At 38.5% G+C, this 15,924-nt stretch overlaps 1 protein-coding gene across 2 annotated transcripts in view; it reads right to left on the bottom strand.

Moving 5' to 3' along the window:
* Positions 1 to 15,401, bottom strand: part of LOC109041494 (pyrethroid hydrolase Ces2a) — a 187,183-nt gene extending 171,782 nt beyond the window's left edge. Inside the window, exons 1-2 of one of the 2 annotated variants that reach the window (XM_072301389.1) lie at positions 14,053 to 15,401; positions 3,495 to 3,587 (exon numbers count right to left, since the gene is read on the bottom strand). In XM_072301389.1, coding sequence (XP_072157490.1) covers positions 3,495 to 3,587; positions 14,053 to 14,208 — 249 coding nt within the window. In that variant the 5' untranslated portion in view covers positions 14,209 to 15,401. The remainder of the gene's footprint in view (positions 1 to 3,494; positions 3,588 to 14,052) is intronic. The other variant, XM_072301393.1, reaches the window with a different exon arrangement.
* Positions 15,402 to 15,924: the final 523 nt, after the last annotated feature.

The following is a 15,924-nucleotide window of genomic DNA, read 5'->3' as shown; positions in this document are numbered from 1 at the left end:
ATTTCAGTCGGCCGCCATTTTGTTATAAGTAATTTTGACTGTGTTCCCGAGGGGGGCTAATGGTAAACTCTTTTGGGGGGCTCTAGACATTTTTTTGAGCGCTTCAAAACAGAAGAGAAGTTTGTGCTAATTTGTCCGAGGTTAGGCCCTTTTGTTGGCTAGAATGACTGGACTACCAGCCCAAGTACACACTAGAGGCTTCAAAGAGACTCATCGATTACCGAGCTGCATTACTGACCAATGAGAGAACCAGGAAGAGCATCGATGAACTTCTTAGAAGCCTCTAATTTGTACGTCGGCCGGACGCTATGGATGGATCCGATGTACAGTAGCCGCTCGATAATTCGAAGTTGGGGGGACCAGGGATTTTCTTCGAAATAACGAGTTTTCGAATTGGCGAGGTTTCGAATTATGGAGAGCGGTTACGAAAAAATTCGAAATAAAAAGAGTTTCAAATGGACGTATTTCTGTCAAACGGAACTAAGCGCCATAGGGGGAGGAAGGTAGAGGGGGGCTTTGATTGGCGGCGGAACCGAGCGTCGGGCTCATTTCGTCCAATAGGTACTCGCAATGCTATTCCATAGCGCTTAGTATGGTGCGCCGTCTGTGTCAATATTACTTTTTCTCTCAAAAAAAGTTTTTCTTCAAATAAAAGTTTTTTTTCCCCCCATAAAAGTTTTTTTTCCCGCTTAAAAGTTATTTTACCCCAAGAAGTTTCTTTTCCCGCATAAAAGTTTTTTTCCCCCGCACAAAAGTTTTTTTTTATAAGTTACCTACAACACTGTTGCCATATCGTTTCTGAAAACCCGAATTAATTCCAACCATAGATCGAATCGGTATCGATAGGCGATAGGTCGACCGCAAGTTGTGTGAACATAACCTCAAAATCAAAATACATATTACATCTAGCATCTAACGGATAGCCACAAATATGGAACGTGATGTGTTCATTTACCTAAACATTTTTATATTTGAGAATAAATAAAACCCGTAGATAGAAAAAAAAATACGTTTGAGAGAAATTAATTAGTGCGATGTATAAATAAAGTGGCGCGAGAAAATAATTACGGAATTCGAAAAGTTCTCTGCTGTTACAAAAGTTGAAGACCTACAGAATCTTCTGTCCTCTTCACTGCTTGCTACTATTGCTGGTATCGCAAATCGGAGAGCAAAGGATATTGCAGCAAAAGAAGAAATTTTGCAAGGTAGGTATTCTTGCCTTTAGAATAGGTACAAAGGTTCAGAAAGTGTATCAGGAACACTGGTTTTATCTTAGAAGTTGATAAAACCAGTGTTCCTGATACACTTTCTGAACCTTTGTACCTATTCTAAAGGCAAGAATACCTACCTTGCAAAATTTCTTCTTTTGCTGCAATATCCTTTGCTCTCCGATTTGCGATACCAGCAATAGTAGCAAGCAGTGAAGAGGACAGAAGATTCTGTAGGTCTTCAACTTTTGTAACAGCAGAGAACTTTTCGAATTCCGTAATTATTTTCTCGCGCCACTTTATTTATACATCGCACTAATTAATTTCTCTCAAACGTATTTTTTTTTCTATCTACGGGTTTTATTTATTCTCAAATATAAAAATGTTTAGGTAAATGAACACATCACGTTCCATATTTGTGGCTATCCGTTAGATGCTAGATGTAATATGTATTTTGATTTTGAGGTTATGTTCACACAACTTGCGGTCGACCTATCGCCTATCGATACCGATTCGATCTATGGTTGGAATTAATTCGGGTTTTCAGAAACGATATGGCAACAGTGTTGTAGGTAACTTATAAAAAAAAACTTTTGTGCGGGGGAAAAAAACTTTTATGCGGGAAAAGAAACTTCTTGGGGTAAAATAACTTTTAAGCGGGAAAAAAAACTTTTATGGGGGGAAAAAAAACTTTTATTTGAAGAAAAACTTTTTTTGAGAGAAAAAGTAATATTGACACAGACGGCGCACCATAGCTTAGTTCCGTTAGACAGAACGCGCTATCCGGCACTCTAAATGGGCCTGTTGCAAACTTTTGCTAGAGCAAAACTAAGAGTTGTTTCTTACAGATAATGCCTCAAAAATCACGATGAGCGTATCGGCATAGTCTGAAATGCACCCATAACTTCACAATCTGCGTAAGAAATTTGCGGTTTTTTGAGCTTCTCGCTTCGAAAACGATACTACGGCACAGGTGAATATTTTGTTAGAGGAGTCGTTCCATTGGCGGCAATACTCATCATGGCCGACGCCAGTCCGCCAAAACACGTGTGATGGGACGAGATAACACCTGAACAGGATTAAACCAGATAACAATCGGCGTGTTTACGTTCATATTTTCCTCGCCCGCCTTAATTGACCTTGAACTCTCCTCGAATTACGCGAGGAACTGCGCAAGCGTCGGCCATGATGAATATTGCCGACGATGGAGCGACTCCTCTAACAAAATGTTCACCTGTGCAGTAGTATCGTTTTTGAAGCGGGAAGCTCAAAATAACGCAAATTTCTTACGCAGATTGTGAATTTATGAGTGCATTTCAGACTTTGCCGATGCGCTCATCGTGATTTTTGAGGCATTATCTATAGGAAACAACTCTTCATTCTGCCCTAGCAAAAAATTGCAACAGGCCCATTCCTCAAAGGGAACTCAAATTGACGCTTAAGTAGTTCCGTTTGACAGAAATGCGTCCAAATTAGCTCTATAATTCGAAGTGGTGGAACCGAATGGTCTATAATTCGAATCAGATAATCAGAGGATTTAATCGTAAATTCCTCAGTTCTCTGTCCGTCAGGCATTGACATATGTATGCACATCAAAACAACCACCTCGAGACTACGAATTATAGAGCGCCCGGCACAGATAATTCGAATTACAGAGCTTCCCACAAGCCGTTTTACCACCGAAAAATTCGAATTACCGAGGTGGTAAGAATTACACTGAATTTTTCGAATTGACGCGATTTTTTCAAGGGGATCGGCGTCGCCTTCGAATTATCGACCTTCTTGAATTATCGAGCGGCTACTGTACTTATCTAAACAAAGGTTAATGACGCTGCTTGACGTAAATAAATTTTAAATTTTGAGAAGAGTGCTCGGGAATTTGATGACCAAATACCGTGGGCAAGTGTACATAGTTCTAAATAAAATCATGATAAAAGAGCTATGACTTTTTCCATGGGGTATTTATTTTGGGGGTGATTTTTCTCTCATCCTCAGAGGAGCTACCGGAATGAAACCAGAAGGAAACAACTGAAGGGTCAGAGGGTGGTGAAAATAGAATATGCCTAACGTTTCCACGAGAAATCTCGGTCGAGGTCAGAAGAAGATTACAATTAAGTGGATATTTAGCTTCATAAGTGAGCCTTCTCGCATTCCTTATTTAAGAGCGGCAAAAAGATGCCACACTGACTAAGTACCTAGGTAGGTAGTATTCGACTATTAGGTAGGTATCCAGTCAAAATTCTGTTAAAAACGAAGGTGAAGAAAAGCTTGAAAAATTCGTCTTACCGCAAATCTAAGATGCTCTACCGGCGGTTGAGCGTAAGGGACTCCCAAGAACGCAGCAATTGTTGTACCAGCCTCCGAAATAAATAGTCTGGTCTGAAAAGAAGCATTTTCGGTCAGAAAACGGCTGCTTAATTTGCCTTTGACGCACTAATTACTACATTGAAAGAAACGTTTCTTAAATTCAAGGCGGCGCGGCACCGCGTTAACCTAAGGAAACTGGATACTTACGAAGTGTTGACAAGAAACATTTACTTGAAACGAGACAACGGTGTCCCTTTGGTCCACGAAAAAGCATTTCCTTAAACCAAGACTCCAGATCTCTTGGAGCGAGAAAACGTTTCATATTAGGATACGCCGCGCGCAAAGAATATCCTGAATTTAAGAAAATATGTTGTGTTGTTTTTAGGAGAAGTGTCCTCAAGCAAAGAAAACAGTTGTTGCTCTAGGTACTAGTAAGATAAAATCTTTTCATTTCTTCCTCGTAGGGACGCCCTCTGGTCTGAACTGCGGGAATCGCTTTTAACCCGGCGCCTCCACCATGTATTGGACCTGGGGTGAGTCGGGTGTTATGGGTCCCAGAGCCCTGAGCCTATCTGCTTTGGGGGCGCAGCGTGTATAGCTCCATACAGAAACAACCACTAACACGACTTTGATGGGGATCACACCTTCATGAAGTTAATTAGGCTGAAAACGAAACGTGAATACTCGCGGAGCGGCCAAAGAACGAGAAAGTTATAGGTTGTAGATGGGTGTTAAGAACGAAGAAGAAAGAAGATGGATCAATCGCCAGGCACAAAGCAAGATTGGTGGCGCAAGGATTCAACCAAGTAGAAGGTGTTGATCTCTTCGAATCATACAGTCCAGTTATCAAGAGAAAAACAACTTTTGATGGCCATCGCGCTAGAAAGAGGTTGGCATGATAAGCATATCGACGTGATATCGGCTTACTTGATCAGCGAAATAAAGGAATAATAAAGTATTTATTGAGTAACCAAAACACTTTGAGAAGTCAGGAGGAGACTTTGTTTATCGACTGATCTCCACCGGGCCGGAAAGAATTGGCATGGTTTGCGAGCAACGGAACCGTTGCTCGCCTTTCCCAATATTTACTTCATTGAACTGCAAATCATTCATATAAACTTCGAAGGATTCAGACTTTCAGCGATTCTACCTTTTTCTATTTCACTCGAGAGGTTGCCAGATTGTGCGATAAATGTGAATACTTTACATGGATTTGAATTGGGAAAAGTGCTAAAAAAGCAACTTATCTGGCAACAATAGAGTCCGGGAGGGACGAGAGGCTGCCTTCCTGGGAAAACCCATGATTTAGCCGGAAATGTCATTAAAACAATTGATTCCGTTTGAAGCGTCAATTGTATATAGGTACCAGGGGAAAGCTGTTTTAAAATAATAATTGTAAATGGACCAAGATGCTACAAAAAAAAAGGAAAGGGAAAGGAAATGAAATGAGGATATGATTACTAATATGCAATCAGAGAGAATAAAACAAAAACATCAGAGAAATTTATACGCGATGAAAGTATAAGAAAAAAACACGAGTGGGCTCATTGCAACCTGGAACTCGAACTATAATATCGTTGAGCAGTTTTTAGACCCCTACGCCACTGATAATCTTCTTAAAAGGTAAAGATGAACTTTTGCTACTTCAGCAAGTCAAATCGCGGAAGGAGATCTATGGATTGTCTTTTTCCGCCACCCGATGGGATGACGTCCCAGTCAAATGCGTTTTTGAAGAAATGATCGATCCCCATCATCGCTTCATCTCCACACATCTATTCATGTGCAAATGATGGCACGCTCCGGCAACAAGGTTCTGTGACGAAATCATTTTCGCCTCCAGAGTCTCCAAAATGTATACATCTTAGTGATCAAATGTCCAACCACTGAGAAAAATGGCTCGCGGAGCGAGCCGAATGTCACTCGCGTAGCGAGTGATCGGGGGTCCAGGGGGCGTAGCCCCTTGGCTAGCCGTTCTGGACGCGCAAAGCGCGTCCAGAACGGCTAGTAGTTATTAAACTTGCATAGACTGTGAGTAATTTTTTTAAAAATATGTTTTGTTTAATAAGCATTTCTGTGCTTCTTTAATGAACATTTCTGTGTTTGTTTAAATTTAGTATCTTGGTTTTATACGCCAAGGGCAAGACAGGAAAAATGTGTCCGCTAAACTCCAAAAGTTAAGATCCAGAATTTTTTTCTTTTAAAAAAAAGGATTGGCGCAGTTTGACCCCCCAGGGGCAAGTTCCAAAGTCATACAATTTCCAGCCTCACATGTAACAAGAAGAAGAAGTGAGGGCGAATTGTGCGACATTTTGTTGTGTGCTCGATTGCTTTGATTAAAATAATAATAAGTCTAATTGTCAATCGTGATTAATTATTATCTTAATCCTAGTTAAATACTCGATTTTCACTAGTTTATCCTCCCGCGCTAACTTTTTGCAGGAACGCGAGAACCCCGTCTCGTGGAGAGGATAACTGGGAAAAATCCTATGACTATGAGTATCGTTCCTGCCATTTGAACGTGGGACAAATTCCATGAAAATGTCCCCTGGAGATAATGCCTATAATAAAGCAACACTGAAAAAAAAATTGCTAAAATAGCCGTGCACGCGGGTATTTCAACTGCATGGTGTAGCAAAAAAACGAACGTGCAAACTGTGCAGGTAAAATCGCTACACCAATTTCAGCTATCTTACACACACGTGCGCGTAGCTGATTTCGCTAATCCAAAAAGCTAAATCTCCTTCCTTTTCAGTCGTTTTCTCGTTAATTTGCAGTTGTAGGTGCTCAAGTATCTTCCTGCTTTTGCAAGACTAACATAGCTGATTTTCTCATCAATGAGAGCCGCAATGCAGAGCCATAGAATAAAAATATTAAATATTATAAACGAAAATTAAAGTGCTTTACAGACGACATACACTTTAGGGGCTACGATCCCTCCTTTGGACACCTAAAGTGCTCCCCTAGCCTCTGCGAGACTCACCGCGCCGCGGACTTACCCAAGCGGTCTCCCATCTAAGTTCTATCTACGCTCAACGTGGCTTAACCTCGGTGATCGCCCGATTGCCGCTACCGTGGAGCTCCAATTCCACCCATGTCAAGAGAGGGTAATTTTGCATTCATAAACGTCCCCAGCGCCGATTCCATGATTGGAAGAAATTATATTCTTGGAAACTTCTAAACATATTAAATTAAATAAAATATATTAAAATGAATTGAATAAAATATATTAAAATAAATTAAATAGAATATATTAGAATCAATTAAGTATAATATATTAAAATAAATTAAATAGAATATATTAAAATAAATTAAATAGAATATTTTAAAATAAATTAAATAAAATGTATTAAAATGAATTAAATAGAATATATTAAAATGAATTAAATAGAATATATTAAAGTGAATTAAATAGAATATATTAAAATGAATTAAATAGAATATATTAAAATGAATTAAATAGAATATATTAAAGTGAATTAAATAGAATATATTAAAATGAATTAAATAGAATATATTAAAATGAATTAAATAAAATACATTAAAATGAATTAAATAGAATATATTAAAATGAATTAAATAGAATATATTAAAATGAATTAAATAGAATATATTAGAATGAAATAAATAGAATACATGAAAATAAATTAAATAGAATATATTAAAATAAATTAAATAAAATATATTAAAATTAATTGAATAAAATATATTAAATTAAATTAAATAAAATATATTAAAAATATATTAAAATAAATTAAAATAAATTAAAAAATATACTAAAATAAATTAAATAAAATATGTTAAGAAACGCAATTTCACAAAATGAACTATGCTATTTTTACATTTTACAGGGGCATTTCTGCCCTCAGATCAGTAAATTTTGCTTTAATAACAAGTGGTAATAACTCTCCGGATCTTAAAATTAACGATTTGAAACATTAGCAAAATTTTTAAACTGAATTCGCTATGTCAGTCTCCTCATTGAGCTAATTTTACTGTTTATAAAGCTTTTTTACCAAAAAAATGCAGTTACACTTCTAAGCCACTCGATGCAAGATTAAGCACGTGAGCTGATGTAGCAAATAGGTGTAGCGATTCTTGCGAATCGTTCAGTTGATCCAACACTGTGCACGGATAAAAATGCTTTAGGAAGAGCACATACCTAGAGGAAAAAAAGGAGGTGTTTGCATTTCGCGTATCTTAGAATTTTTTTGATGACGTAGGTCGGTACAGCGACTTTTAGCGTCGATTTTCTAGGAAATGGTGTAATTTATGGAAAAAAGTCGTTCTATAAAAAGTGCTTGAAATTATAGCATGAGTTGATTAAAGCAAAAAAATGGGACATTATGGTTCGTTTTTCATACTTCGAATTCCGGGTTTCGCTGGCAAGGTTGTATCGACCTACGTCACAGGGTAAACAAAACCTCAAGAGGAGACGGGGTAACTTTGAACTTTAACCTCCATTAATAACAGGATAGGAACTCAAGCTGTAGCAAAAATTTGGTGTCTTAGTATGGAAGGGGCATATCATTCTGATTAAAATGCAGCTTATCTCCTTTATTTTCCTAATATAAACTGCAATACGTACAGGAGATTTGCTCAGATATTCGTCGGATATTCGTAAGAAATCCAGTGTTAGAGTATTAGCCGGATATTCTGTAGGATGATCATAGGATATTCTACGTTTGCGATTAAATATTCCTGGAATGTCCTACTACTAGCTGGGTTATAGGCCAGATTTCCTTGTGGTCAAATACGTACGAAATAAGTAACCCTGTTAAAAATGATCAGTAGACGGTGTATCAGTTCGTCTACGGTGCGGTGTTTTGGCGCGGAATATCAGTAGACATCAATAGATATCGGGGTAGTTGATACCATCAACTGATCTGGACTGATAAGTGGTAGCAGTTAGAAGTAGCAACAGATCTGATACTGGTATCAGTTGGTTTCATATTTCAACTGACACAAGATAAATTGATACGTGCACTATTTTATTGTGTCCATTTGTGTTTTATTGTGACCATGTCGCGGCCCCAGCCAGAGAGAGAACTCGGAGGACCAGGCCAATCTACCAAAGGGATTGTGGGCGCTCTCAGAGTCGCGATGACGTCATAAGACAGTCGATGCGGGTTTCATCAGCGAGCGCCCGGGAGAAAAGAGAGAGAGAGAGAAAAGGGAGTATCCACATCTGGCATACTCAGAGAGAGAAGAGAGCATCCACATTTAACGGGGTTTTTTGTTCAGTTTCTCACGTTTACCTTAGGAATTGACGACCAGGGAGAGCTGCTGTGAATTACCTTTCTCGAGTTACAGTCACAAAACTTAATAGGCAGAGGCAGAGCTCATTCCCGCACGGTTTCCCATCTAAGTACTAACTATGCTCGGCGTTGCTTGACTTTGGTGATCGTCCAAGAGACAGAGCCCCTCTTCCACCTGCGCGTGGGATCAGGATTACACGTATTTATGCCATTTCAGGGCCCCCACTTGAATCATTTTATCAGCAAGTGATGATTTTCTGTTGAATTTGAATCGACACTCAATTTTTTCATTTTATTTTTTAATCACTTAAAATGTAACTGAAGTTTCACAAGTTAAGTATGTTTCTTTTAAGGTGAAACAAAAAAAACTGCAAAACTAAAAATTCTAGTCAAAGATGTAAAAAAAATAAAGATGAAATGATGAAAAATTAATAATCAACTAAAAAGACATTGAAAATAAAGATGTAAAAAGTTTAAAAATCAAAAATCAAAACATAATTGGGGAGCGTTTAAAATTTTTTATAAAATTTAATAATGTAAAAAAATTTATCAGCGTAATTTTTATGAGTTTTAATCACACTCCTTAGTGTAATTTTTAAGTGTAAATTATGTTAAAAAAATATTTTCGAGTAATAGGCGTTGAAGAATTAATATATAAATTTATATCAATTTTAAGTACTGATAAAAAATGAGCTAGACAATTTTTATCTGTTTGTTTCACATATTTGTTGTGTTATGATCATACAAAAATTATGTTATAAAAAAGTCCCAAGTTGTCAAAGGCAAAAAAATTTATAAACATACAATTTACGTAGGACCCAGCACACCTCTTATGGGAAGCTGTACCATGACCGATTGCTAATTGACTTATGTCATTCGATTCTCCTCAAGATGTTGATCAAAAGTTATGATTAAGCCAACTTTCTACGATGCACCGTTTTTGCAAAAAATCAAAGAGAAGATTCAATTATTTGGTGATAAAAAGCCAGAAAGATTCCTCATGTCAGTGCTCGATTGACAAGCGGCTGTGTGTCAACAAGGAAATCATGGGAACTCCCGCACCGAGCGGCAGTCTTATCTCGGATTCCGCAAGGCCGTTTTGCTCGACCATTCAAATCAGATTCTTGAGGAGCATAAAAGAACTGGAAAGTCTGAACGTCTACCGGGCGAGTGCGGGAGGGAGATAGCCCCTGAGTCGGCAGGTACAGATAAGAAGACGGACACGCGCTACGTTTTCCCTACTTATATCGGGCCTGTCCTCAAATGCTTTGTTCTTTTTTTTTCATATTCGCCAAATAATTGAATCTTCTCTTTGATTTTTTGCGAAAACGGTGCATCGTAGAAAGATGACGCAATTATAACTTTTAATCAGCATCTTGAGGATAATCGAATGACATAAGTCAATTAGCAATCGGTCATGGTACAGCTTCCCATAGGAGGTGTGCAGGGTCCTTTTACATGAACAATATTTAGTCTCACGATAATATGTCTATTCTTTTTGCATTTTTTGATATGAATTTTAAGTAAAATTTATGTAAAAACTTGATTTTACCAAGATTCTGTTTTTACAGTATACCTAATTGATGTTCTCTTTAATATATTTTTACGTAATTTTTGCAGGCGTAAAAATTGATAAATAAAAATGGAAAATGTATCCTATGGCTAACGCCCCTTACAAGGAGCAGTGATCGCAATAAATAGCGATTTTATCGGTTGGTTATCGAGATATTATCGCATGAAAAATTACTATATATGCCGATTAAATTGCTACAAATCCCAAATTTTGGTTCGATAGAATCGTTATAAATGACGATTTAATCTCGATTTTATCGACGAAAATTGATCGCGATTTTATCGAACCAACAATTGCGATGTAGAGCGATTTAATCACCATAATATCGCAATTTTTAATTCAATAATATCTCGATATATTGCCACCGATGTAATCGCGACAAGCAGCCGATAAAATCGCTATTTTATCGCGATAACTGCTACTTAAATACTTGGGTAAGGACACTTTTATGTTAAAGAGACAGAAATGCATGCAGATTTACGTTTTTTAACGTGAAAGTGTCCTAAAACGGCTTGAGGATTTAAAATTATCATCATTATTCGAGAATTTAAAACAATGAAAGCATGCATTTACTGTAAAGAAAAATGGAATAGAAAATGGATAAAAATAATTAAAATATCTCTATTGATGAAATGGTCTTGAAGTCTAGATGCCTCGATGAAAAGGCCTAGTGGGCCTTGTCATACATGCCAATCAGGTCGTCCTACGAAAATGCATACGTAGCCTTGTTGGACTAATTGTGAGTTGAAACTTTTATTTGACGTCTGTTGAATTTCTATTTGGATCAGTTTATGTTCGACAGATGCCAGTTCATAGTTCATGCTGAACCGATATGAAAAGAACTTTAACTGATACTTAGCTTTCAACTGATACCTATTCTGCCGTGCTAGGAAGAACGCCGTATGAACATTTGAGAGTTGCAAAATTCCCCTTGATACAACATGAATTTCTTACGACATTTACGCACATTTTTCTTTGAAGTCTTCAGATATTTTAGATTAAATTGCGCACAAAATAGTCTGAAAGTTTTGGGAAAAAATATGCACAATTTTCTCAGTAAATTCGGTTTTTATCGAAGGAAACTTGGCAACGTCTGAAAGCTCATACGGCGTTCTTCCTTAGCATGGCAGAATTGAGTACAATCTAGTGTCAGTACAATCTCCACTGGTACCAGCTGATATACTCATCAAATATGTTGGAATGCTACGTTTATATTTCCCGCATTAGTAATGTAAGTAAATCGGTGTGTTACACCGGTGAATTCGGTTTGTCACCACTTCTCTGTACTTGTACTAAAAAGGACCATCATGTCCGCTGTATTCGTGTTCAATAAAATCGCTATGAATCGGCATTGTTGCTCATTGTGTGACGTCGGGTCTGATCACCCGCGACCTCAAGGCGGATAAAGAATGGTGGTCGCATCTCGTACCCTCTTGACGTCACGATTGTAAACAAACCCAACTGCTGAGTTAGGGCATGGATAAATATATACTACGCGTACTATATGCGTAGTATATATTTATCCATGGTTAGGGGGTTTGAGGTTTACGCTGCACTCTAATAACGCTACAAGGTATTGTATAGTCACTTATCATTGTAAGTATTTCTGGCGTTGATAGCCCGAATTTAAAGTGAAATTACTGCGGTGTATTTTATTTTGCTATCTTTATCAGTAAATAATTTAAAAACCGTGAGAGGTTTTTTTTTATTTTTTATTTTTTTTAATTTTTTTTTTTAATATTTCTTATTTTCTCCATGGGTACCTGATTATCAATATAATTTTTTGGAGGATCCCCCGAACTCCCTTGTCTGGGGGGAGTCCTCCCTTTGTTTTTCAGAAATCCCCGACCCCCTCTCCGTTTTTTCCAATTTTCACACTTGTCTCCCAAATTTCCGAAAGTACAAATTTCTCCTGGAAGCATCAAAAAGAAGAATGATTGGACGTTATTTCCAAATTTCTAAGGAAAAACTACCGCATTATACAGCTCTCAAAAATCCGAAATATACTAAGTCCAAAATGATAGGTCCAGTTTCGTCAGAGAGCCCATCGGGTACATTTCTTTAAACACAAATTTCAGCCAGAAATATTAAACATTAGAATGATTGTAACTTCCTTGCAAATTCTCAGTAAAAATTAACTCAGACTACGATCTGAAAGCGTTTCATTAGGAAGGAAAACTCTTAATTCCGTTTAGAAGTTGTATGAGCCTCGCGCCGCGGCATCGCATCGGGTACACTTCGGGTACATTTCAAATCGCGCGGTAAAAGCCCGTACCCTCTGTACGTCACACATCTTCAAGATGGCAGCCAAAATCGAAATGCGACCACCATTCTTTATCCGCCTTGCCGCGACCTCGTTGAGATCGCAACTGAACAGACACGTCCTCAGACGCGTTGTTAAAGTCAGAATTGCGACTTCTGAGTTATCCGCTGAGTAGCTGAGCTCAGCGAAAGTGTTGTTAAACGTTTTCTGAGGTTATCCGCTGAGCTGCCAGTTTGTAAACAAAGGCCGCCATCTTCTCAGCAAAATTGGTCAGCGCTCAGCCGCGGTCCGCTGAGCTGGCTGAGCCGCTATTACTACGTCATAGGCAATATTTGTGTTTGTTTTGCTAAGCGGATAACTCCGAAATGGCGGACTGACGTCATTTCGCTGACTTCGATTTCTAACTTTAACAACGCGTCTTTCCACTCTAACTATCCGAACTAGTCGTCGCCGTTGGCACCGACCGGGGAACGAATAGTTAGCAGGAGTGTCGAATGGGAACAGGGAAAATCAGTAGAAGGCCGGATTTGGGATATACGACCCTTCTACCCAAATCAGCGAGCCCTGTGAATAATGAACGATAAAAGAATAGATGAAAATCGTAGTGGTCTCTCTCGTCGGCTGGTCCTTTCGAGACTGACCAGCCGCCTCGTCACTTGAGTGCAGCGATGGAAAGTGAAATTTCACGTTTTGAAATTTCATGAAATGTCACGTGAAATTTCATAAAATTTCATAAGGCTCGAATAAATTTCACAAAAGTTTAAATTTATTGCTTTTTTTTAGAATTATTAATTAAACCTTTTGGAGGTCTGAAAGCGTTTCAGGTGGTCTTTCTGTTGATGCTGCGGTATTATACTACTATACTAAAGGTACCAGACACAAAGCGGGGGCAAAAAGGGGAGTTTAGAGAGAAAAACCCCAACCTAACCTCTAAACTAAACGAAAACATTTGCAACGCGCGAATTTTTTAGGCTTGGGGTAAAAAATTTCAAAATTTAGAAACACTGTTTCTAGGCGTTTCTTCGTCTCCTGAATGTATCCCAGAAGTTTCCGTAAATTTCGTGTTTCACTCGAATAAATTTCATGAAATTTTCCATCTCTGCTTGAGTGGCAGCTAGCGATGCGTCTCCCTTCTCCCTCTCTTTGCAGTCGCGCCTGCGCGCTGCTGTCTTCTCTCCCCTCTCTTTCTCTGCTCGGAAAAGAGCCGCATCACAATTGCGAAGTGAAACCGTACAAAACTTTCAACAAAATATCTGTAGAATTTCAACTAGTATCAGTTGGTATCAATTGCTATTAGTTAATATCAGCTCATTTTTCTATTGAGCTCAACTCATCATTTTAAGAGGGAAGAAACCACGTTTATGAATGACACATCTATGAAGGAAGAATTTGCAAAAATATGCAAGAATATGCGTATGTTTTTTGATGGAAGAATATCCAACTCACCCCTTTGACGGGTCCATTGTAAGTGAATACCAAGGGATCCTGCGCGCCTGGTAGTATCGCTGTAACTGTCAAAATACAGGATTTGAAGAGCGCGGCAACGTACCCAACTGTGGGAGTCATTGTAAAACATTGAAAACACCAATTACTACCGTTCATGTATCGATCGTCAAAGTAATGTGAGGCATGAATGTGTAAGTCATATTTTTACCGACTGACCCGTAAAGTGAGTAGAAATGGGACAGTACCTAATAATTTCATTCCTAAATCGCGGCACGCACCTTCACGAGGGAGCAAGCCACTGCGGTACGGCGTCCGACGTAGATCTGAAAAAAGCGCTTCAACTCCATGCGGATTGATAATAGTCCCACTTCCGGTGAGTAGGTATTTAATTCCCCTTCCTAACAGTTGTACGGTTTCAGATGAGCATCTGCATCCAGCTTCCGGGCTGGAGCTTGTGTGGATGGAGCATCACTGCCACTGGTATCCAAAAAACGGCTCAGCTCAGCATAGATTTTCGCAACAAAGCTGCAAGGTGGGTGAATTGAATTCACCGGGGACCCTGAATTCACTGAATTTAGGTTCCCATTCTAGGTTCTACTTCCTCCCAAAATTGTTTTGTGACGGATTACTAAACTTTAAACATGCTTTGGAAAATCTCAGAAGTTCGCGGCAGTCACTTTTCGGTAAGGAACTAAGGGACTCGGTTATTGTATCGAGTGGGGGGTCGAAACGATCGCATGAATTTTTTGGAAGTATCTGTAATTTCTGAACTCAGCAACCCTCAATAGTCCCTAATAATGCATTTTGCTCAGTTTGAACATTCAATTTTGGCTGCAGGTGCTTAGACACAAAGCCATAAAACAACAGGAAAAAAAAAAAAAAAAAAAAAAAAAAACATTCAATCTGATTTAATAACAGTCAAATCCGACTTTTTTGGGCGCGAAAATCGGTCGGCGCGCGTTGAGCGGAAACTTCAATCGATCATAACTCCGGAACCGTTCGGTTCCCCAGCTTATAAGACCGCTCGTTGGGTGCGGAAAAAGACGAACAATTTAAAAAACTGGTTTTGGTTCAAATACAAAATTCTGCTCTTTTAGTTTAGCGTGTTTAAAAGAAATTGTTTTTCCTCAAAAACTGAAGAAAAGCACATAGGTTAATAAAAAAGTAATTTTGGGATTTTGACCTTTAGAATCTTTAAGTATGCAATTTTAGACGATTTTTCGTCCAAACCGGGCCTCAATATCTTGTTTCGTTCGCAAGATATCGAGGTTCACAGGTTTTGACTTCCAGCCCCCCTGGCGCCCACTCCTCAAAATTTTTTGGGGGTCTGAAAATTTGGGGAAAGAAGCGCTCCAGTATTAGTAACTGATAGACAAAGTTTGAATAAGTTTTAGTGGGGGGGGGGGCGAAAAATGTCATTTTTGCATACGGCTCTTTGACTAAAAATTCGAGTTTCTCGTGTTAAAATACCCCCGGATACCAATCGATTGATTAGGTGCTGAAATAGCATTTTAGGCCACGTCCGCCATCTTGGGTTTTCGAATTTTAAAAATTCGACTTAAAATTCGAGTTCCCCATTAGAAAATACCCCTTTTTACCAATATTCACTTAAATCTGTAGAAAAGAGCGCCTATAGGGCTTATACAAGCAAGTCTCAATTGTAACAGTTTTCCACACTGTCCCACTAAACTGGGACACTGGGACAGGATGGGAACATATGGGACTGAGTGGAACGGGATAGGATAGAAATAAGCAGTTCTTTAAGCTTATCTCTAACAGTAAAGACAATTTAGGTGTTTTTTTCATGGCATATTTAGTAGCACATCCTAGAGTATCGGAATAAGAAAAATGTTTCCCCAACGCACACTTTGA

The sequence above is a fragment of the Bemisia tabaci genome, chromosome 1 (assembly GCF_918797505.1).
Source record: "Bemisia tabaci chromosome 1, PGI_BMITA_v3".
Classification (NCBI taxonomy): Eukaryota; Metazoa; Arthropoda; class Insecta; order Hemiptera; family Aleyrodidae; genus Bemisia; species Bemisia tabaci.
This window is presented reverse-complemented; position numbering and strand designations above follow the sequence as displayed.